Source organism: Panthera leo, chromosome D4 (genome assembly GCF_018350215.1).
Source record: "Panthera leo isolate Ple1 chromosome D4, P.leo_Ple1_pat1.1, whole genome shotgun sequence".
Lineage (NCBI taxonomy): Eukaryota > Metazoa > Chordata > Mammalia > Carnivora > Felidae > Panthera > Panthera leo.
In genome coordinates, this window is record NC_056691.1 from 82,773,789 (window position 1) to 82,795,850 (window position 22,062).

Genomic DNA, 22,062 nt, shown 5'->3' on the forward strand with positions numbered 1-22,062 from the left:
GTGAGATCATGACCTGAGCCAAGATCAAGAGTTGGATGCTTCCAGGAGCCCCACATGAGGAGCTTTTAGAAGTCCTAATGCCCAGGCCACACCCCAGAACAATTAAATCAGAATCTCCAGGCATCAGTATTTGTCTAAAGCTCCCCCAACTTATTCTAATGGGCAACCAGTGGAGAACCACCCCTGTACCTCTAATCAAATATCCATCTTCCCCACTAGACTGGCAGCTCCATGAGGGCACCGACTGTCTTCTCATAACCCCAGTCTGACACCTGGCAGTAAGTGTTTGACAAATGAGTCTTCCTCCAACACCTGACATGTGGTTTCCAACTCCCAATAATTGTTTCTCTCTCTGACAAGAGGTAACTTACTGAACACACTGCTTACACACGACTGTTAGTCTTTAGAGATATTTTTCTTTGGAATCAATAAGTCAATAAGTCACACCTGCTGACAACAGCCTTGGCTCTTAAATACAGAAAAATGACACACCAACAGCTAAAATGTGTTTGAAAGAAGGGAGGTCTGTTCAGTTCTTGCTTCTGGGAGAATGAAGCCTGAAAGTAAGCCAAGAGAGCATTTCTATTCAATACCACTCTTCTGAACACAATTCTCAGTGATTCACTGGAAGGGCCATGCTCAGTGCTCAGGGCCATGTTCTCAAAATGATTAAGTACACTCAGCTTGAAGTCATGAAACAGACAAAGGCTTTGACAATATTCAGGCAGCAGGAAAGCTTAATGGGTTTTTTTGTTGTTGTTGTTTTAGAGCATCATGCTATTGATCACTCTGCTGGATCATCAGCTTTCAATTAGGATCTACTTTTCTTCAATTACAACGTATTATGAGATTAGGAGAAAAATATAACACTAACTCCTCACAAAGTGAATCTTCCCCGCATATGGTAACCATGCTATAATGCTAGGCCCTCATCCCTTTAAGTGTTACTTTGAGCTACAAACTGCAACACAGTGTTAGGACCCCTCGCCCATTTCACAGCATCAAATCTTCACACACTAGATAGCTACTATCTATCAAGCAAAATAGCAACCTAGTCTAATGATCTGACTTTACCACACTGTTTCTTTAGTTACAGACTTATATGCTGAGGCGGCTAAGGTATGTTTCAAAATTCATACCAGTTGAACTGTCTTCAAGTTGACAACATAGTCAAGAGAAACTGTATACACTTCGGAACATGCTAGCAAACATCACCTACTGAACATTGATTCCTTTAAGCCAGACAAACAAGCAAAAGATTAGTGTTAATATTTCCAACAAGTCTCCATTTGTTTCAGTGAACTCTGAAATTAAAGCCATTTTCCAGGCCGAAAATGCTGTATCAAAGGGTGCTTTCTAACCCATAACAAGTTAACACCTCCATAGAAGAATGCAGTCATTGTTGAGACTTGTTAGAAAATGATTAACTTAGTTGTGTAATTATACAAACAAGTCGTTTCAAGATTTTACACTTAACTTTTCATTTCTAATAATGCTCTCAGGATCAGATTAATAAAGATACACAGATCCTGCTGTGCGAGGACTTTCAAAGTTTCACTTTTCCATATATGCCTATGGAAAGATTCTCATGCCACTATGAGCAAAGCAAATGGAAGAAATTTAGCTGGATTTCAAGAAAAACAGTGCCTGCACACCCCTCAGCCATGTACAATACTCCATACAGTTTTAAGAAATTCTCTGCCGTGCTGAGCTGCAGTGTGAAATAGAGTCTTCAACCATATTTATAACATGTGCAAAGATCATATCTATTTCACAACTGATAAACTTTTGTTCTTAAAAAATACTTAAAAGCCTCCCTTTCCCTAACGTTTCCTCTGCTCTTTCTGAACAGTTTAGTGCTAAAGTTATTACATAGGCAAAGCAAGGTAGATGTCCACGTGGACAATGGCCCAGTGTGGGGTGTCAGAACCCGAACACGGCGAGGAAAATGTCCCTCAAAGACCCTGACAAGGCATGTCAGAACATGAGCACGGTAGGAGGACATCCATCCTCAGGGATGACCTCGCAATACAATGCAAAACCCAAGTGGATAAGGAAGACATTCACTCAGGGGGAGCCAGAACTTGAGCGGAGGGAGAAGTGTGTTCACACACAGGGGCAGCCGGGCCAAGGATATTGAAACATAAGCGGAGTGAGGAGTGTGCTGCACAGAGGTACATGGGTGTCAGAACCCAAGAGGGTGAGGAGCATGTCCAAGCACAAGGGCACCCTAGAGTGGGGTGTGGAAGCCTGGGTAGGTATAAAGAGGTTGGCCATGTGGGGCTGGGTCAGGCTTGCTCAGCATGATGGAGCATCAGAGTCCAAGCAAGGTACCCACAGGGCAGCAGGGACGGCAGTGGCATTTCAAACCACCAGAGTAGGTGCTGTGATCCCAGGAAAGCAAGGTGAAAGAGGAGAGCATCCACATGGGGTAGGGGTGAAGGGGCAATGTGCCTAATTGGAGCCCAAGACCAGTAAGGAGGGCCTGCTTTCTTACAAGCGAAGTTAACAAGAAACCAGAATTCTGTAGAGTTAGGTTTGAATTGGAAGTATTACTGTGAACACAAAGTTTTCAATAAATATATCCATAAGGAAATAAAATGTAAATGTAATCTTTTTTTGTTATAAGGGAAGTTTCTTTTAATGTTTATTTTTGAGAGAGACAGAACGAGAGCAGGGGAGAGGCAGAGAGAGAGAAAGAGACACAGAATCTGAAGCAGGCTCCAGGCTCCGGGCTGTCCGCACGGAGCCCAATGCGGGGCTCAACTCACAAACAGTGAGATCATCACCTGAGCTGAAGTAGGATGTTTAACCAACTGAGCCACCCAAGAGCCCCTGTAATGTGACTTTTGAACATACACATATTTCCTGGCTCAGTCTGGAAGCAGCAACACCCAATAGCAATGAATATACCTAGTACCCAGACATTAAGTTCTAAATACAATTCTTCTCTAAAAGGAACCAGAACTCCTTGGGGAAATAGCCGATTCCAGGGCTGGGGCAGAGAAAGTACAAGATAAGTTTGGAACATCTTATTGTGTCAGAAAGCAAAGAAGTGCTCAAAGAATGATAGGAACTGTCAAAAAGACAAGCTTGAAAAGGTTCCCGCTGGCCAGATCTGGGGTCATTTGAGCATCAAGTTCAATAATGACATTAACAGATTACTAACCCATCAAATAAAATAGGAAAATGAGTCCACATTGACATAAGTAAGTGAATAGGTTGAAAACTGAATGAGAAACAAAACACTTACATAGTTTCAAAGTACCTTCCCACAAAATACTAATTGCAAGAGGGAAAACAGTACCTTTTCAGTGTAGAAGTTCAGCAAAACCTACCTTAATTAACTCGTTAAAGTGATCAACTTAAGTAATGAGACAACCTGTTAGAAAGCAATGGGAAAACTAGCATCGTTTCCATGATATTCCTGCCAAAGATGCTTGACCAGCATCTAATCTTAAGAAACCTCAGACAATCAAATTCAAATTGAGGGATCTTCTAAAAAATATTTGGCCTGTAATCTTTAAAAGTATCAAAGTCATGAAAATCAAGAAAAGACTAAGAGTTCTTCCAGACTGATGGAAACCAAAGAGACACGACAACTAAATGCAATGTGTGATTCTGACCTGGATTTTTTTTTTTTTTTTTTTTTTTTTTTTGCTATAATAAAAAAAATGTTATTGGAATTACTGAAATGTGGATGGGGTCTAAGGATTAGAGTAGTAATGCATTGATGTTAATTTCCTGATTTTGAGGTTTAGATTGTGGTTTCATAGGAGAATGTCCTTGTTTGTAGGAATAGCCCACTGAATTTTTCAGGGGGCATCAGATCACCTCACTTAAAACTGTTTTGATTTGGGTTTTGTTTTTTTTTTTTTTTAAGTTCTTCATATTGTATTATCAACTTTCTGTTAAGATTTTGGTTGTTTAAAACCAAATAAAAAAGTTAAAAAACCAAGCCAAGGCGGAAAAACTCACGATTCATAGTGCATTGGATAGAAAAGGGTATTACCTTAGGAATGGGGAACAATTGGCCGTAGGTTGATTATTGCTTCAGTCCCACCTAGCAAATCTTAAAGACAAGACCCAGAAGGATCAAACTCTTTCAAACTCAACTAATGTAACGTATGAAACAATGTTTTTCAAGATATCAGGCAGCAAAGCACAGCAATCCCTTGAGAGATGCAAAACAAATGAGAAGACCCTTCAATTGCCTCCAATCACTGCCTTAAGTCCAAGATTATTCAGAAAAATACAAAAATACCCCACACCCGACAAAATTAAATACACAATGGCTGGCAGTCAATAAAAAATTACCAGACATGCATAGAATCAGGAAAATATGACCCATAACAAGGAGAAAAATCAATTGAAGACATCCTAGAACTGACACAGATGTTAGAATCAGAAGACAGGACATTCAAACCACTGTTCTAACTGTATTCCAAGTGTTCACAAAATTAAGAGACACAGGAGATTCAAAAAAGACCCAACTGAATTTCTAGAGATAAAAACTACAATGAAAAATCCACTGAATGAGATTAACTGCAGAGTAAACACTGCAGAGGAAAAGATTAGTGAACTTGAAGATCTTTAGAATATACCCAAGATGAAACACACAAGGGGAATGGGGAACAAACTAACAAACCCAAAGCATCACTGACCTATGGAACAACATCACACAGCCTAATATATCAGTAATTGGAATCCCCAAAGGTGGAGAAGAGGCAGAAAACCTATTTTAAGTAAATAATGACCAAGAACTTTCTAAATTTGATGAAAACTATAAAAGCACAAATCCGAAAAGCTCAACAAACCTCAAGCACAAGAAACAGGAAGAAATCTAAGGCACATCATAATCAAATTGTTCAAAATCAGTAATAAAGAGAAAATCTTAAAAGTAGAACAAAAAACACATGTTACATTCACAAGAACAAAGATTAGAATGACAGATTTCTTGTCAGAAGCAAGGCAAATGAGTGAACAGTAGAACAACATCTTTTAAGTACAGAAAGAAAGAAACTGACAACCTCAAATTCTATTCCCAGAGAATATTTCAAAAGTGAAGGCAAAATAAAGATTTTTCAGACATCACAAATGCTGAAAGAATTCAGCAGCAGCAGACCCACACTACAAGAAATGTTAGAAGTCCTTCAAGCAGAAACAAATGATGCCAGATGGAAATGTGGATCTATACCAAGAAATAAAGAGCATCAGAAATGGTACTACAAGAACTATATAAAAAAAGTCAAATGATCATCTCAATAGATGCAGATGGTTTCACTGGAGAACTCTACCCAACATTTAAAGTATACCAATTCTACCTTTCGCCTCGTTGCACCCAAGAGAGCAAGACGTCACCAGCAGCTCTCCTGGAGCCATCCGAGGAGATCTGGCGAGGGTTCTCATCCTTGCCGCATCTACTCAAATTGGCACAGTCTGATCCGGAAATAGGGCCTTACTGGGTGCTGCCAGTGTTTCCGTCAGTACATGAAGGATATAAGGTTCGTTAAGTTGGGTTAAATGAACTTCCTTGAACGGGTCTTCCAAGATGCCTCCCTTACTACAGATACCCCAGATACCTTAACTGCAGACACCCAAGATACCTACCTTAATAACTCACTGTACATAGAGATACTTCAATGTAAAAACAAACAAACAATTCTTTACAGTATCTTCCAGAAGACAGAAGAGGAATCATTTCAACTCATTTTATGAGGCCAGTATTATTCTAATACCAAAACCAGACAAAGACACTACCAAAAATATAACTTCCACACATACACACAATAGGTCAATATCCTTCCCAAATACAGACAAAAAAACTCCTTACCAAAATAGTAGCAAATAGCAAATAGAATTCAACAAGATACACCATGACCAAGTGGAGTTTATTCCAATGATGTAAGGCTGGCTCAATATCGATAAATCATTCAATACAGTCTATCCCATCTTAATAGCCTAAAGAAGAAAAATCACAATTCTATCAATCAATCCACAAAAAGCATTTCATAAAATTTAATACACATTCATGATAAAAAAAAATTCAGAAAACTAGGGATAGAGGAGATCTTCCTCAACCTAATGAAGAACCTCTATGAAAAACCTACAGTTAACCTTATACTTAATGGTAAAATACTGAATACCTTCCTTCCAGGATTGGAAACAAGCCAAGGATGTCCACCAACACCACTTCACCATTGTCCTAGACAGTCCAGCCAGGGAAATAAGGCAAGAAAAATTAAAGGCATATGGACTGAAAAGGTCATGTTGTCACACAGACAACAGGACCATCTATGCAGAAAGGAATTTGGAACTGAAATTAAGATAATTTCATTCTCTCTCTTCCATCTACAACTCTTCCATTTCCATCTAATCTCCTTCTCTTTGAACTCCTTCTCTGATAGTGTTCAAAGCCCAAACCATAGATCTGGATAGTGAAGGATAGGAGACTTTCAAAAGCACAAACCAGTGGGGCACCTGGCTGGCTCAGTCAGAAGAGCACATGACTCTTGATATTGGGGTCATGAGTTCAAGCTCCACGTGATATGTATAGATTACTAATAATGAAAATAAACTTTTTTAAAAAGAACCATATGTGAAAAATGAAGAGGTTTGATTATATAAAAATTAAGAGTTTCTGTCCAACAACAGAAATTTTTACTTTAAATGGAAATATTCTGTCCATTTATGGGGGGGGGGGGGAGGGGGGGATGGGGCAGAAAGAGACAGACCTGGGGAAAAATATCCAGCATCATTCAATTTTAACAGCAACTCATGGAAAACCAAAGTTCTATGGGAATATAGCTTGAAAACTGCTATAAATTCATCCATCACTAAGAAGCAAAATATAGGACTATTCAATTAGAAAAAATACATGGACAAGGATTGAGAATAAGTTGAGTCAGATTCTCTCTCCTAAGAATCCAGAATGAAACCTCAGAGCTGATGTCAGTTATACAACTGTTCTAGAACTTCGGTCAGTGAACTGTTTGAAGAAAATCACCTGAGGAAACTTTTTGAAAATACAGATTGCCAGGTGTTCCAGAGGTTCTGGTTCAGAGGATCTACAGTGGCCCTCCCCCCTCCCAAAAAATTTTTAAGTTCCCCAGGTGATTCTGGTGCATAGCCAGCCAGGTTTAGGACCCACTTAAATAACAGTGCTTAAAAATGAAAGACTAAGAAAGAAAATCCAACACAAGAGTCTGTATGGTCCCTGAGAGACTAGAAAAGCCTAAACACTGTCAGAATGTTTTGAGAGCCTAATTGCAGAACCTTAGTTCCCGAGTGAATGTTCAGGAGCATGCAGGCTCTGTGTGACCAGTCATGGACACCCATTCAAGGGTCTGCCATTTCCTTAATATAAAGACTATTAACAGAGAGGAAAACAACTGTAATTTTCCTTATGATTTTCAGCTATGGTGGGTCTGCTTACTCACCCAGGTAAATAATAATACCCACTTTTAATTTAGAACATCTTTATTTTTCATAGTTTACCTACATCCTAGATTTATGGATAGACGGTTATTAATCACAGCTATTAAAACTTAACAATATAGGAAAGGCATCTTGGAATACCTAATCAGCCCAAGTCCCAATCCTTAGGTACTTTCCGAGAGCTCTAAGATCAATCAGGAGAACAAAAAACAACCCATGGACTCACCGAGTAAACTTTCACAGCAAAGTCAACATTAAAGCCAAGAATACATACTGCAAAACAGCAAGAGGTAGAAGCAGCAGGACTCCTAGAATGGTGAAAACTGTCTGCTTGCCCTCCTTCTGGCAATGAACTGGCTATGCCACTCTGGGCAAGAAATGAGACAACACTGGGCCAAAAGGTCTAAAACATGAGCACATGGGGACTGGCTATAGCACAGCTTTAAAGACCTCCCTCTGTAGAATCCAATTTCCCTATCTATAAACAGATCACTAAGATCTTTTCTAGTTCTGACATCTTGTAGCTCTAGCATTCTAAGTCAAAAAGATTTGCAGGGGCACCTGGGTGGCTCAGTCGGTTAAGCATCCGACTTTGGTTCATATCATGATCTCAGGTTCATGGGTTTGAGCCCTGCATGGGGCTCTTTGCCAGCAGTGTGCAGCCTACTTGGGATTCTCTCTCTCCCTTTCTGTCCCTTCCCTGCTCATGCTCTCTCCCCCTCTCTCAAAATAAATAAATTTTAAAAAAAAGATTTTGCAAAATCTTTTTTTTGTAAAATACAAAGTTATGTTTTAATTAATATGAAGGCTCATGATTTTTTATCAAAATATTTAGATTAATACAAATGCTAACTTCCCAACTTTCATAAGTTATTTGCCCTGAATATCAATTCAACGAACAAGTGAAAGATGGTCACTTTTCTAGGGCAGTGGTTTTCAGTGTAGGGCAGACATGTCTCAGAGGCCTTAGGGGGAAGGGAAGAGACCCATCATATAGATCTACTTTTACTGCTTTTTAAAATTCTAAATTTTAAATATTTCCTCTGACACCTTTAAAAAAAAAAGTAGCTCAAGAGCATATATGCAAACAAAACAAACATGTAAGATAGGTTAATTTACAATCCAGTTTACCAGTGAAGAAACTAAGGTACAGATAGGTTCAAGTACCTGTCTGAAGTCACACAATTAGGAAATGAGGAAGGTGGGACCCAGAACCCAGGCATTTTGGCTTCAGAGTCCATGCTCCTAACTACTGTGCGAAGCTCTACGTGTCACAACACGGTTTAGTCAATAAAGACAAAAACATAAATCTCCAAGACTCCCAAATGCATTCAAAATAAAGATACTGGGGCACCTGGCTGGCTCAGTCGGTTAAATATGCGACTCTTCATTTCAGCTCAGGTCATGATCTCACAGTTCGTGGGATGGAGCTCCACATCAGGCTATGTGCTGACAGTGTGCAACCTGTTTGGCATTCTCTCTTTCCCTCTTTCTTGGCTCCTCCCCCACTTGTATGCCTGTTCTCTTTCGCTCTCAAAATAAATAAACTTAAAAAAAAAAAAAAAAAAAAAAAAGAAGGGTGCCTGAGTGGCTGTCAGTTAAGCAGTCGACTTCAGCTCAGGTCATGATCTCACGGTTCCTGACTTCCAGCCTCAGTCGGAGTCTGTGCTGACAGCTCAGAGCCTGGAGCCTGCTTGGGATTCTGGGCCTCCCTCTCGCTCTGCCCCTCCCCAGCTTGAACTCTGTATCTCTCTATCTCTCTCTCAAAAATAAACATTTAAAAAAAAATTTTTTTTAATAATAAAGATACTAATTAACATGACAAGCAAGGTTGTTTCCAATTGAGCCCCAGCCAGACCCTTCAGCTTCTGCCACTACTCACTAACACACACACACACACACACACACCTCCCATGTTACAGTCACATTCAGCTTCTCATCAGGCCTCAATCGCCCATGCCTTGTATGTACACTTACTTTTTATTGAGCTGTTTCAGAAGGGCAGGGAACTGTGCTATTTTATATACCACACCTCATTTTATCCACATGATGATCCTGTGATGTAGGGAGTGTCTGTGGATTTTACAAACCAGTCTTGTAGATGGGGCGCCTGTGTGGCTCAGTCAGTTAAGCATCTGACTTGAGATTTCAGCTCAGATGATGATCTCACAGCCATGAGATCAAGCCCTGAGTTGGGCTCTGCACTGGGCATGGGCCTGGGATTCTCCCTCTCCCTCTCCCCTGCTCAAGCTCTTTCTCATACACACGTACATACATAAATAAATGCCTTGTAGAAATTAAATAACTTGCCCCAAGGACAAATATCTAGTAAGTAGCAGTGTATGAACTCAGACCCAGGTCTGTTGTTCCTTCAAAGGGTATGTTCTTGATCACAATTTTCCTTCCTAAAATGTGCTCTACCTCCAAACATCCTGTTCATTCAAGATGCATCTAGAACAGTGCTTGGCAAATAATAGGGACTTGAGATTATTTGCTGAATCAATGAATAAATGAACAAATGCCTTCTCCTCCTCTCTGGAGGCCTCTCTGACTCCCTTACAAAACTCAGTTGCTCTCTCCACATTGTCACAAGACCGGTTTCAAAGCTCTATTAAAAGGCTTCCCAGGTGGTATTCCATGCTTTCTACTTTTATGTACATATTACCCACTAGACTGGAACCTTGTTTCACTTCATCTTTGTATTCTCAGCCTCTAACAAAAGGCCTGGCTTTTAACAAGCACTCAGTAAGTTTGTTAATTGAATGAATTTCCCTGAGGAGAAGGGAGATGAGTAAGAGACTCATGATTCATATTAGAACTTCTTTTTCCTCAAGAAATAAACAACATTCAAAGCTGTGATATACTCAAATGTGTGCTCTATAAATATTTCTAGGTTTCAACTATCATCAGAGGCATCTAAATTTAACTCATTCAACACATATTTATGAATAATCTAAATACATACATATAATGGCTCTTAAGGAGCTTACAACCCAATCAAGGAGATAAAATATAATAAAATGTAAAGGTATGGGGTGCCTGGTGGCTCAGGCGTCCGACTTCGGCTCAGGTCATGATCTCGCAGTTCGTGAATTCAAGCCCCGTGTTGGGCTCTGTGCTGGCAGCTCAGGGCATGGAACCCACTTCAGATTCTGTGTCTCCCTCTCTCTCTGCCCCTCCCCTGCTTATGCTCCAACTCTCTCTCAAAAACATTAAACATTAAAAAAAATTTTTTTAATAAAATGTAAACAAACATGAACTGCCATGAGAAAATACATGACTATATGTATGCCCCATAATTGGTAATAAAATGCTGTGGGCTTGCAAGTTGAAGACCTCATCCTGGCTGAAGGCAATGGGTCCAATTACCTGCGGACAGTCTGCAATGAGGCTATTTACAGTCAGAAGCAAAATGAGGGGAGAGCAGGGACTTTGCAGTGTGGTCTCCATATAAAAGTGTTTAATTCAATTTTTAAAACCGTCCTTAATCTGACATGTTCTTCCTGCTCTTTGCTGTAAAAATGTCATTTCTTTTCAAAAATAATGATGGAAGATAATCATTTCCATGTGGTTCCACAAAACTTGTTTTTGAGATTTTATTGGTACAAGCATTCCAAACAGTTGGGAAGTACTGAGCTAGGGCATTCTGTGATGCTTCTCCTGAAGAGGTAGAACTTGAAGTGAACACTGGACAGTGAACAGGATTTGGCTAGGTGGGGAGAACAGGAGATTTTAAGCAGGGGAAACAGCCTGATCAAAGTACTGAGGCATAAGTGTTCCTGTAAAGTTTGAAGGATAGTAACTAAATCAGGCTGAAACTTGGAAAAATTGCAGCTGTGAATTCTATTTCTGGCAATATGACAAGCTAAGTAACTTTCTGATCCTCTACTGAAAATAATTACAAATAATGGATGTTTTTATCTTCTCCAATAAATACATTAATGAGCCTGGAAGAAAATCAGGAAGATTCAGATGAAGAAGAACTAAGTGCCAAGAGAAACCCAACAGGGTAAGCAAAACACAAAAACTAGCTTTCCCCTTGAAGGCATTTGCATAGTTCAATGCAAAATTCATTCTCCCATTTAAGAGGGGCTCAAGGAATACAAGACAAAAGTAACATCCAGCCTGAGGCAGAAAGAATAACATATGCTCCCCACCTCATAATTTAAACTTGGACTACAAAAGGTGGTCAAGATAGAAACCCATCCACACACATACACATCAAGAACTATAATGAAAACCACTACTCTCAAAACTTGGCAATCTTCCTGCAAGTTCAACCACAAGCTGGCCCTCACAAGGGGCTGCTACTGAATGGTCAAAAACCTCAGCCCAGGAATTCAAGTTGAAGTGGTCACAAACTGAAAGTGGCTGCAGAACACTAACAAAAAGTATGTAAATCTTCTCTGGAAAAATTCACTTCAACCTTGGCCTAAACACACACACACACACACACACACACACACACACACAGCTCTAAGAAATATGCGTTTGTGGGCAAAAATTAGAATCCTCAGGGAAACAAAGCCCATAAACAAGAACCTCAGAAATAAAAGATGGCAGAATCCGACTTTTGAAGATTTCAGATATTACAATTACAAACGACAGGATATGGAATAAATGTTCAATAAGCTTAAAGGAAAAAAAAGGATTGAAAATTAGTAAAGAGTAATAAACTATGACGTGACCAAGCAAAACTGAAGAGAACAAAGCATTTCTCAAAATAAGAATAACTCTATGGTTGGTTAAGAGCAGAAAGGTCACAACCAACATGAATTAGAGATACAACCAAAATGAGTTCAAGAATTTACAGAAATTATTTAGAACAGTGTTCAGAGACAGAAATTATTAAAGCAAAAGACAAAGGTAGACACAGAAATTATGAGACTAATTAATACTCCAGAAGAGGTAAAGAAAATGGGGTACAACCCAAACTGGTTTTAATGCTCTATTTACCTTTTTTGGGTTCCCATCTTCACTTAGTTCTCGGTCTGAAAAAAAGCTGACAATGTTCCAAAACTGACAACAGATACACATTCAAGAAGTCCAATCAATGCAGAGCCAGATAAAAAGAAATGCAGAAGTTCTGGTTCCAAGTAAAAATATAGTAGGCATACTCTACCTGGTCTCTCATAGCTACATCTCTCTACAACCAGGGCAAAATTCATGGAGCACCTGTCTGAGGAATCAAGAAGGGAAATAACAGTATATGGATTGGGGTAGAAAACTAGAATTCAGTTTCACCAACCCAGTGATAAACCATACATTTACCGCTTTCTTTCCTCTGGCATCACTCAGCATGGATGTAGGCAGCATAAAAACTAGAGTTGACAACGGCATAGACAGAGTTCCAGGAAAAGCACTCTAGTTCAGGCTCAAGGAGTGGAAAAGAAGCAGGGGGATCAACAGGTACCTAAAGCAGAGTGTGAAGAACCTTCCTCTCCAATCAGTAGTGCAACCTTAAGAGAATGGGGCAAATCCCAATTACTTTCTTTTCCTCCGTGTCCTCCCACTGCTAGGTCTGGACTACAGATGTAGTCGTGGGAAGTGCCCAGAACAGGATAAACAAAGCCCCAGTTTTCTGACCTGCAGAACAAACGGAGAGGCCCAGGGAAACAGGGAGATAAGAGAAGGAGAGGAGCTCAGGAAAATGACCCCATGAAGTGGGTTTTGACGACCAAGGCTCATCTGAGTCTGTCAGCAATGCATGAGGATGCCAACTGCTCCACATCCTTACTAACCCTTCATAGTGTAAGTCTTTTTAATTTTAGCCACTCTTCTGGTTGTACAGAGCCTTCCAAAGGTAGTTTTAATTTGCATGTTCCTAACGACTGATGATGCTAAGCGTCTTTTCATAAGCTTATTTGCCATCTGTAGATCATCTTTGATAAAGTGTTCAAATCTTTTGCCCGTTTTTCTTTACTGGATTTTCTTATTGAGTAGCAAGAGTGTACAAATTGAGTTTTCAGAACTTGATGGCTTGTCTTTTCATTTCCCTGAAGAGTGTCTTTTGATGAGCAAAAGATTTTAATTTTGATAAAGTCTAATGTAGCCATTACTCTTGTATAGTTTCACTTTTGTGTCCTGCTTAGGAGGGTGAATTTGACAGCACTCCCTCACTGTACTGAAGGGACAAATGATATGGGAGATAATCAAGGACAACTCCTAGATTTCTGCCTTGCGGGAGTGAATTAGTGGAACACCACCCTGAGACCATTTTCTCAAAGGACATCCACAACCCACTGTTAAACCAAATCATCTTCTCTGGATTCCCATTTCCACTGCGATCCCAACAGCATGCTACGCTGCTTATCTTGGTCAGTCCTCTTTCCTCTTAGGTCCAAACCCTGAACTGTGCTTTGCTATATTCAGTCTGAAAACAACGCTCATAGCTTCATGCTTCTCATCCGTGCCAATGATTTCCAAAGCTCTACAGTCTCTTCCTGGTAACAGTGCCATCCAGTATTTTTCTGAAGGCCATACTATGTGATAGGTGCTAAAGCTACCTTCTAACTGCCTGTTGCATTTTTCTCGTTGACCTGTCATTAAGTTTACCATCAACCGAAGTCATTCTTCTTGACCTCACTGCCAGTTCTCCCTCCTGACTCACCAGTTTCTGTCAGTGGTGTTTTGATGCTCCCAAATTAAAAACCTTGACATGGTCACCTTCTATTTTAGTTCTCTCTTCTCTCCCCCATATTCAATGAATTTAATAGTTCTTCAGCTATGCTACTTAAAACACTGGAGGTTTGGGAACTAGACTAAGAGGCCAAAAATGGCCTCTTCTCAATTTGCATGAGAAAAATAATGTAATCTAATTTTAAGTTTTCCTACCATAAGTTTTTCTTAAACCTTTCTCACCTGCTATTCCCTGTCTCTTCTAAAATAGAATATAAAATAGTATCAGATTTAGGGAGGGGAAATGTAGTTTGACATTTAATGTATAAATATTTCAGAGTATTCCACACAATACCATGACTTTCAGGCACTCGATCACCTGAACACGTTTGAGCACCACTGAGCTAATAATGTGCAACTCATATTCCTGCTAGATTGTTCTTTCCTACGCAGTGTGAAACTCTTCCAATGAGGAAGTCAGTCCAAGATGGGAAAGGTGAGACCAATTTGCCTGAGAAAAGATTAAGAAGTAGGCCATCAGAACACTCTATAAATTTCTTCCTCTTTAATTCCAGGCTGTGAATGCCCATCCTCTGGCACCAAAGAGAATAACCATCTTACAAGTAGAGTAGAAACAACTTTCAATGATCAGTATAAGAATAAATGAATTTATACTGTAGTCACCACAAGTGAGGCACATCCAGGCTGCATCCTCCAGTTAAATCAGCACTTTCTGGACTTTCTCTGCTCCAGGAATAAAGCATAACAATATTAGTCTCCAAAAAGTAAATATTTACAATCCCAAAGGGAATCTGCCAAAAACCACATGATTTGAGGATCATTAGTTATTTGGAAAAATCATAAATATTTGGGAGTTAAAGATACGAAAAGACTACTGATTATATACTCTTTGAAGATGAAACCTGGTCAACACCAAACTTCTACACTGTATTAAACATTAATTTTTCAATCTGTATTAACTGAGTACTCACTATGTGCCATGTACTGTGCAAGTCCTTCAAAGTTTAATAGTGAGCAAGGCTCTCACAGCACCTGACTTCATGAAGTTTGTACACTCTGGGGAAAATCAACAACAGTAACAACTAGGGCTGATGGGCAAAGCTCCTGCAAGTGCAGCAGGAAAGGTAAAGGGGATGCTCAGAGGTTTCTCCAGAGCTCTGTCTGAGCTAAAACCTGAAGAATGATTGGAAGTGAACCAAGGGTACATGCATGTGTGCTTAGAAGTAGGACATAAGGGGTACTGGAGATGAGGCCAGGGTCAGACAGAATGGAGGAGAAAACACGCTCAGGGTCACACAGATCTGGGATTCAATCCCAATTCCACCACCCATAATCTGTGTCATCTGGGCAAACATCACCTCTGATTGGAATTACTTCATTTGTAAAAGAGGGTAGCAATACTTACCTCCTAGATTTATGGTAAGGACTACATAATATACAGTAGATGCCCCTGGTCAGCTCTGTCACCTTAGGCAACTGGAAATCTCTCTGTGTCTGTCTCATCTGCAAAATGTGGATCATAGCAGTACCTTCTCCATCAGGTTGTTAAGAGTAAATTGAAAGATTAAGTGTGAAGATTCAGGGAGATAACACATACCAAGTACTTAGAATAAATACTAACATTCAAAAGACTTCAATGAATGTTAGTCGCTATTTGTATAATAACAGAGTCAAGATCTCAAAGGGCCTCATAAGCCATGTCAGGTGTGTGGACTTTAATCTGGAAGCGTGGGGAACAACTAAAAGATTTTAATCAGTGAGTTGACAGGATCAGATTTGCCCTCTGGAAGGCTCACTGTGGATACTGCAGAGATAGGACTGGAGAGAGGCAAGAGTGGTAAACAACCCAGTCAGGAGGGATTACAGCCGCTATGGTGAGAGATGGTGGCCAGGACCAAGAGGACAGCAATAGAGAAGGAGGCAAATATATATATATATATGTATGTATATACACACACACACACACACACACACACACACACACACGACTTGAAGTTTGGATTTAGGAGGTAAGAGGTCTTACTGACCCCTCCCTTCCTCCGGCCCTCTATCTGCCTGCTAAATATTCATGAAATGTCTTTAGTTCTTCCTGCTCACCACTCTGTAGCCAACTCGCAAACTCTATCTTTAGCTCCCACCTTTCCAGTGACCTTCAGGTCCAAGATTACGACTGTCACTGGAGAGCTCCACATGGACAGTAACCTCACACTCCATAGAACCCAAATCAAACCAATAAAAAATCAAAACCCAGAAAATCTCAATTTCCCTCTTCTTAAAGCAAGTTCTGTCACCTTTTTCTTGGTCACCCAAGTGACAAACCTTTGAGTCATCATCCATCTAGCTGTGAAGACTTTCTCCTCTTCTGATATTACTTCTTGACAACTGTCACTGATAGCTGGACTCTTGAAGACAATGTGATGTAAACCAAAAGGAAATACCCAAATATCAGTCCTCATTACGGCTCTTCTATTATAATGGGTTACCTTTATTCACTGTGCCCTTCAATCCTGGTTATAGTCATGGATTGTACACACACACACACACACACACACACACACACACACACACATTTTAATAGGTAGGTAGAGCCACTTATCTCTTGAATTACTTTTAAAATGAGTTATACTGGTTATAATAATTGCACACAAAAAGTACGGTGAGAACAGAGACAAGAACAACTCTAAAGGAGTACACTTTGGGAACTGTAGTTTTTCTGTATATCATTAGTTGAAAATAGGAGAGTATCAGGCAGTGAGGGAATAAAATTCTACCTCAGTGGCATAAATGCCTGCTAGTCACTAGGAATTCAACAGGAACAGCGAACATGAACCAGTTCTTCAGCTGCAAGTTCTGAGAAGGGGACCGGATAGTCACCCAGGGCACAAAAAACAGTGCCCATGGTAACCCATTCACCCCGCTTATGGCAAACAGCAAATCTAGATAGGGCTCACCTAGCTCAAGGCCATGTGGAAAATAAAAGACCTTTTAAAAATGGAGGAAAGGGAACATCATCTCTTGGAAGAAGAATATATCTCTGAAAATGATTAAGAAATATGTTTCAGGAAACTGGTATCCTTAAATAGAACAGGAAAAAAAAAAACATGAGTTTTACAAAACAGGAACAGAAAGCTACAAGAGGATAAAAAAGATGACAAATAAAAGCCTTTAAAAAAAAGGGGGTGGGGGGATGGAAGAAAAAAGAGTAACAGAGTAACTCCAAAGAGAATAAAAATGCATTATGGGCACGTGAGTAGCTCAGTCGGTTAAGCACCCGACTCTTGATCTCAGCTCAGGTCTTGATCTCAGGGTTGTGAGTTTGAGCCCCATGTTGGACGTGAAGCCTACTTTAAAAAAAAAAAAAAAAAAAAAAAATGCATGGCATTAGACACATTACCTATTGTTTTGTTGCCAAAATGTTTAAACATGAACTTAAGCATGAGGAAACAATGACACAAATTCTAAATCAGAGACATTCTATAAAACAACTGGTCTGGATGCTTTAAAAAGTCAACTTCAGGGGCGCCTGGATGCCTAGGGGGGCTAAGTGTCCGACTCTTGATTTCAGCTCAGGTTATGATCTCATGGTTTTGTGAGATCAAGCCCGTATCTGGCTCCATGCTGGCAGCACAGAGCCTGCTTGGGATTCTCTCTCTCCCTCTCTTTCTGTCCCTCCCCTGTTCACACACTCTCTCAAAATAAATAAACTTAGAAAAAAAAATTTTTAAGTCAGTTTTAGAGGCAAAAGGTGGAGGGCAGAAGAACTGTTCTTTTTTTAATTTTTTTTTAACGTTTTATTCATTTTTGAGACAGAGAGAGACAGAGCATGAACGGGGGAGGGTCAGAGAGAGAGGGAGACACAGAATCTGAAACAGGCTCCAGGCTCTGAGCTGTCAGCACAGAGCCCGACGCAGGGCTCGAACTCACGGACGGTGAGATCATGACCTGAGCCAAAGTCGGACGCTCAACCGACTGAGCCACCCAGGCACCCCAGAACTGTTCTAAGTAAAAGGGAATAAGAGACATGACAACTAAATGCAACATATGATCCCTAACTGGACCCAGGTTCAAAAATAAACAGCTGCAAAAGACATCACTGGCACAAATGGGAAGATGTAAACTTGGATTGTTTATTGGATAATATAGTGTATGAAATTTCTTGATGGTGACAAAAGTACACTCATTATATAGAAAAATACAGGTGTTCTTAAGAGACATGCACCAAAATACGAACAGATGAAACATAATGACGGCCTTCACCTGACATGGAATTATCCAGCCAAAAAAAGTAAAATAAATATGTGTATATAAGGAGGGTGGGAGAAGGGATTATTTATCCCCTCATATTACAGGGAAACACAAATAAGCACTGGGGTTAAGGAAATGCTTATGAGTAATGTTTAATTTTCCTAAATTCAATGCTCATCCAAAAATCTACAATCACCAATAACTTATTATACTAAAACCACACCACTTCTGTAACAGTTTTTTAAAATATTTCCTATCCTTTTTGTGATGCCAGAATGACCTTGATACCAAAAACTAACAAGACCATTACAATAAAGGAAAATTACAGCCAAAATCTCTTATGAATATAGATGTGACCATAAAATAAATATCAGTAAATTGAATCCAGCAGTATATATAAAAAGAATAATATATCGTGACCAAATGGGTTTGTCCCAGGGATGCAGAGTTAGTTTAACATTTGAAAATAAACATCACTTACATTAACACATGGGAAAGAAATCCTATGATCATCTCAATAGATGTAGAAAAAGCATTTGATAAAATTCAACCTCCATTCATGACTAAAGCTGGCAACCCATAAATCCCAATTGACGCAGACCAAAAAAACTCAAACAAAAGTCTGCCAAAGGGCCAGACTAACAAGTCAGAAACCTTTTAGTAAAAGAAAAACAAAGACAAAAACCCACCACCAAACACCAGCCAAGCACCCCAGAAAAACCTGTCCAGCCTCACCTTCACTCAGGTCAGCAAAGGACAAACAGGGAAGAAACCAAATTTCTACCTTGGCCGGGCTGTCATCAAGAATCCCATCCACCCACCACTGCCAAGAAAGTCAAGTAGGGGGCTGGGACTTTCATCATCCCCAGCAGTAATGAGGAGCCCCTCGATGTGGTTTCGGTGGAAACTGGAAAACCTGGACGTCCGCTCACCCGTGGCAGTCACTGAGGCCATGGGGAGAGCAGCAAAAAGGCACCACTCTACCCAGCCAGAGAGGTGTCAGCAGAAGCCTCTTGGGGAATGAGAACTCCCACCTACTCCCTAGGTAAAGGGAATTCCCTACCCCGAGTGTTAACAAAGCCTCAACAGGGAACCTACACATATACCCTAACAGTCAACAGGAGGGCAAGTACTCCCTTCCCCTTCCAAAGCAGTGTCAAAGGAAGTCAGGTGAAAGCAGGAAACTTTCTTCAAGTTCTTTGGGCAATTTTTTCAGCCCAGAACTCTAGCAACCATACAAACTACTGATCACGTGTAAGAGAGTAGACATTTTCAGACATGCAAAAACTCAAATGCATCCTTCCTGCAAGTCCACTGGTGTGGTTGTCTCTTACAAGAACTTGAGGGTCTCCTGGGTGGCTCACTTGGGTGAGCATCAGACTCTTGATTTCAGCTCAGGTCATGATCCCAGGTTGTGGAATCTAGCCTCCCATCAGGCTCCAAGCGGAGCATGGAATCTGCTTAAGGTTCTCTCTTTTGGAGTGCCTGGGTGGCTCAGTTGGTTAAGTGTCCAGTTTCGGCTCAGGTCATGATCTCGCAGTTCACAAGTTCAAACCCCACATCGAGCTCTGTGCTGACAGCTCAGAGTCTGGAGCCTGCTTTGGATTCTGTGTCTCCCTCTCTCTCTGCCCCTTCCCCACTCATGCTGTTTGTCTCTGTCTCCATCTCTATTTCTCTCAAAAATAAACATTTAAGGGATGCCTGGGTGGCTCAGTCGGTTAAGCGGCCCACTTCGGCTCAGGTCATGATCTCACAGTTCACAGGTTTGAGCCCCATGTCAGGCTCTGTGCTGACAGCTCAGAGCCTGGAGCCTGCTTCACATTCTGTGTCTTCTCTCTCTGCCCCGTCCCCACTCATGCTGTCTCTTTCTCTCTCAAAAATAAACATTTCAGGGGTGCCTGGGTGGCTCAGTCAGTTAAGTGTTTGACTTTAGCTCAGGTCATGATCTCACAGTTCACAAGTTTGAGCTCCATGTCAGGTTCTGTGCTGATAGCTCAGAGACTGAAGCCTGTTTCAGATTCTGTGTCTCCCTCTCTCTAACCCTCCCCGACTCATGCCCTGTCTCTCTCTCTCTCTCTCTCTCTCTCTCTCTCTCAGAAATAAACATAAAAAAAATTTTTTTAAATAAACATTAAAAAAGATTCTTTCCCTCTACCTGTCCCCTGCTCTCTCCAAAATTTAAAAAAACAAAACAAAAAACTTGAATATGTACCCCAGCAAATAAATTAAAAGAACACAGGGGCCAGGAAATAATGAAATAGGGACATTCCAGGATTACAACAAAATAGCTAGCTTTGCACAGATCACAACAGGAAGATGGGAAGAAACCAAGAAGGAAAAAAAAAAAGAGCCTTAATAAAACTGCAAGTATGATCTCAAGTTTGAAAAAATTAACGATGTGAGAAAGCAAATAATGCAAGAAGAGAAAAAAGACGAGAAACTGAGGGAGAAGGGGAAGAAGAGACTTATGATTTTAAAAAATCAAAATCCAGATATAGCTCGTTATTTTCCAGTCTCAAGCACTTTCTGGACTGCGGGCAGCAATGCAGACACAGCCAAGTCCAAGAACCACACCACACATAATCAGTTGCAAAATGGGTCAGAAACGGCATCAGGAAGCCCTAATCATAAAGATACACTTTGTCAAGTTCCTGAGAACCTCAAACTTTGTCAAGAAAACACACGAAGGATCTAATGAAGATGCAGAACAATAAAATAAAACTAAGACCATCAGGGCACCTGAGTGGCTCAGTCAGTTGAGCCTCCGACTTCAGCTCAGGTCATGATCTCACTGCTCATGGGTTCAAGCCCTACTTCGGGCTGTGTGCTAACAGCTCAGAGCCTGGAGCCTGCTGTGGATTCTGTCTCCCTCTCTCTGCCCCTCCCCCGCAGAGAGACACTCTCTCTCAAAAATAAATAAACATTAAAACAAAATTAAAAAAAAAAAAAACAACTAAGACCATCAAGGCCTTTGTCAAGTTCAATGTTCTGAAAGGCATGGGCCCCAAGCTTAAGAAACAAGCTTATTACAACACTGCCAGGGTGCCAGCCTCTCTCTGCTGGACTGAGACTACCAACAAGGTCAAAATCAAAGCCAAGGCTCATGCTCCCAAAAGTGCCCCAGCCCCCACAAGGACTGCAAAGTAGAGGCTTCTGTCTGCCAACATGAGGATGGCAGTACTCACATGACACCTTGTGCTGCTCTCTATACAGGGAGGTGTCCCCCTGTGTTTTTTGTGCAAATAAATGCAACACTAATGTATGTATTAGCATATAGAGCATAATTTTTTATTCTAGATGGATTATATGGAAAAAAGTTTCTGTGACCCTGATGTTAAGCACATTCTCCCTCAAACGGGATGGTAATGCACCAAGAAGAAAGAAAAGGTTATTCCAGCACCCTACCCGGCCTATGTTGAATAGTATTTAAATACTCACAATAACATTTAATTTTTTTAAGTGCTTTAAAATAATGTTTATTTTGAGAGAGAGAGAGACGGAGAGCGAGCAGGGGAGGGGCAGAGAGAAAGGGAGACAGAATCCCAAGCAGGCTCCACACCATCAGCACGGAGCCCAGTGCAAGGATCGAACCTATGAACCGTGAGATCGGGACCTGAGCCAAAATCAAGACTTTGGCACTTAACTGACTGGGCCATCCTGGTACCCCAATAACATTTAATTTTTAAGCTTAACCTAAGCATATATAATAAAAGACTTGGAGGGGTACCTGGGTAGCTCAGT

General features: G+C 40.5%; 1 protein-coding gene across 4 annotated transcripts in view; it reads right to left on the bottom strand.

Annotated features, from left to right (window-relative positions):
• Positions 1-22,062, bottom strand: part of DENND1A (DENN domain containing 1A) — a 508,975-nt gene that overhangs the window by 473,209 nt on the left and 13,704 nt on the right. For 2 of the 4 annotated variants that reach the window (XM_042912619.1, XM_042912622.1), the window contains exons 1-4: positions 14,740-14,799; positions 12,560-12,625; positions 12,394-12,428; positions 448-557 (exon numbers count right to left, since the gene is read on the bottom strand). The exons of 1 other annotated variant lie outside the window; for it this stretch is intronic. In XM_042912619.1, the coding sequence (XP_042768553.1) occupies positions 448-557; positions 12,394-12,428; positions 12,560-12,625; positions 14,740-14,755 (227 nt within the window). In that variant the 5' untranslated portion in view covers positions 14,756-14,799. Of the gene's footprint in view, positions 1-447; positions 558-12,393; positions 12,429-12,559; positions 12,626-14,739; positions 14,800-16,367; positions 16,399-22,062 lie in introns of those variants that run through there. One more of the 4 variants, XM_042912618.1, reaches the window with a different exon arrangement.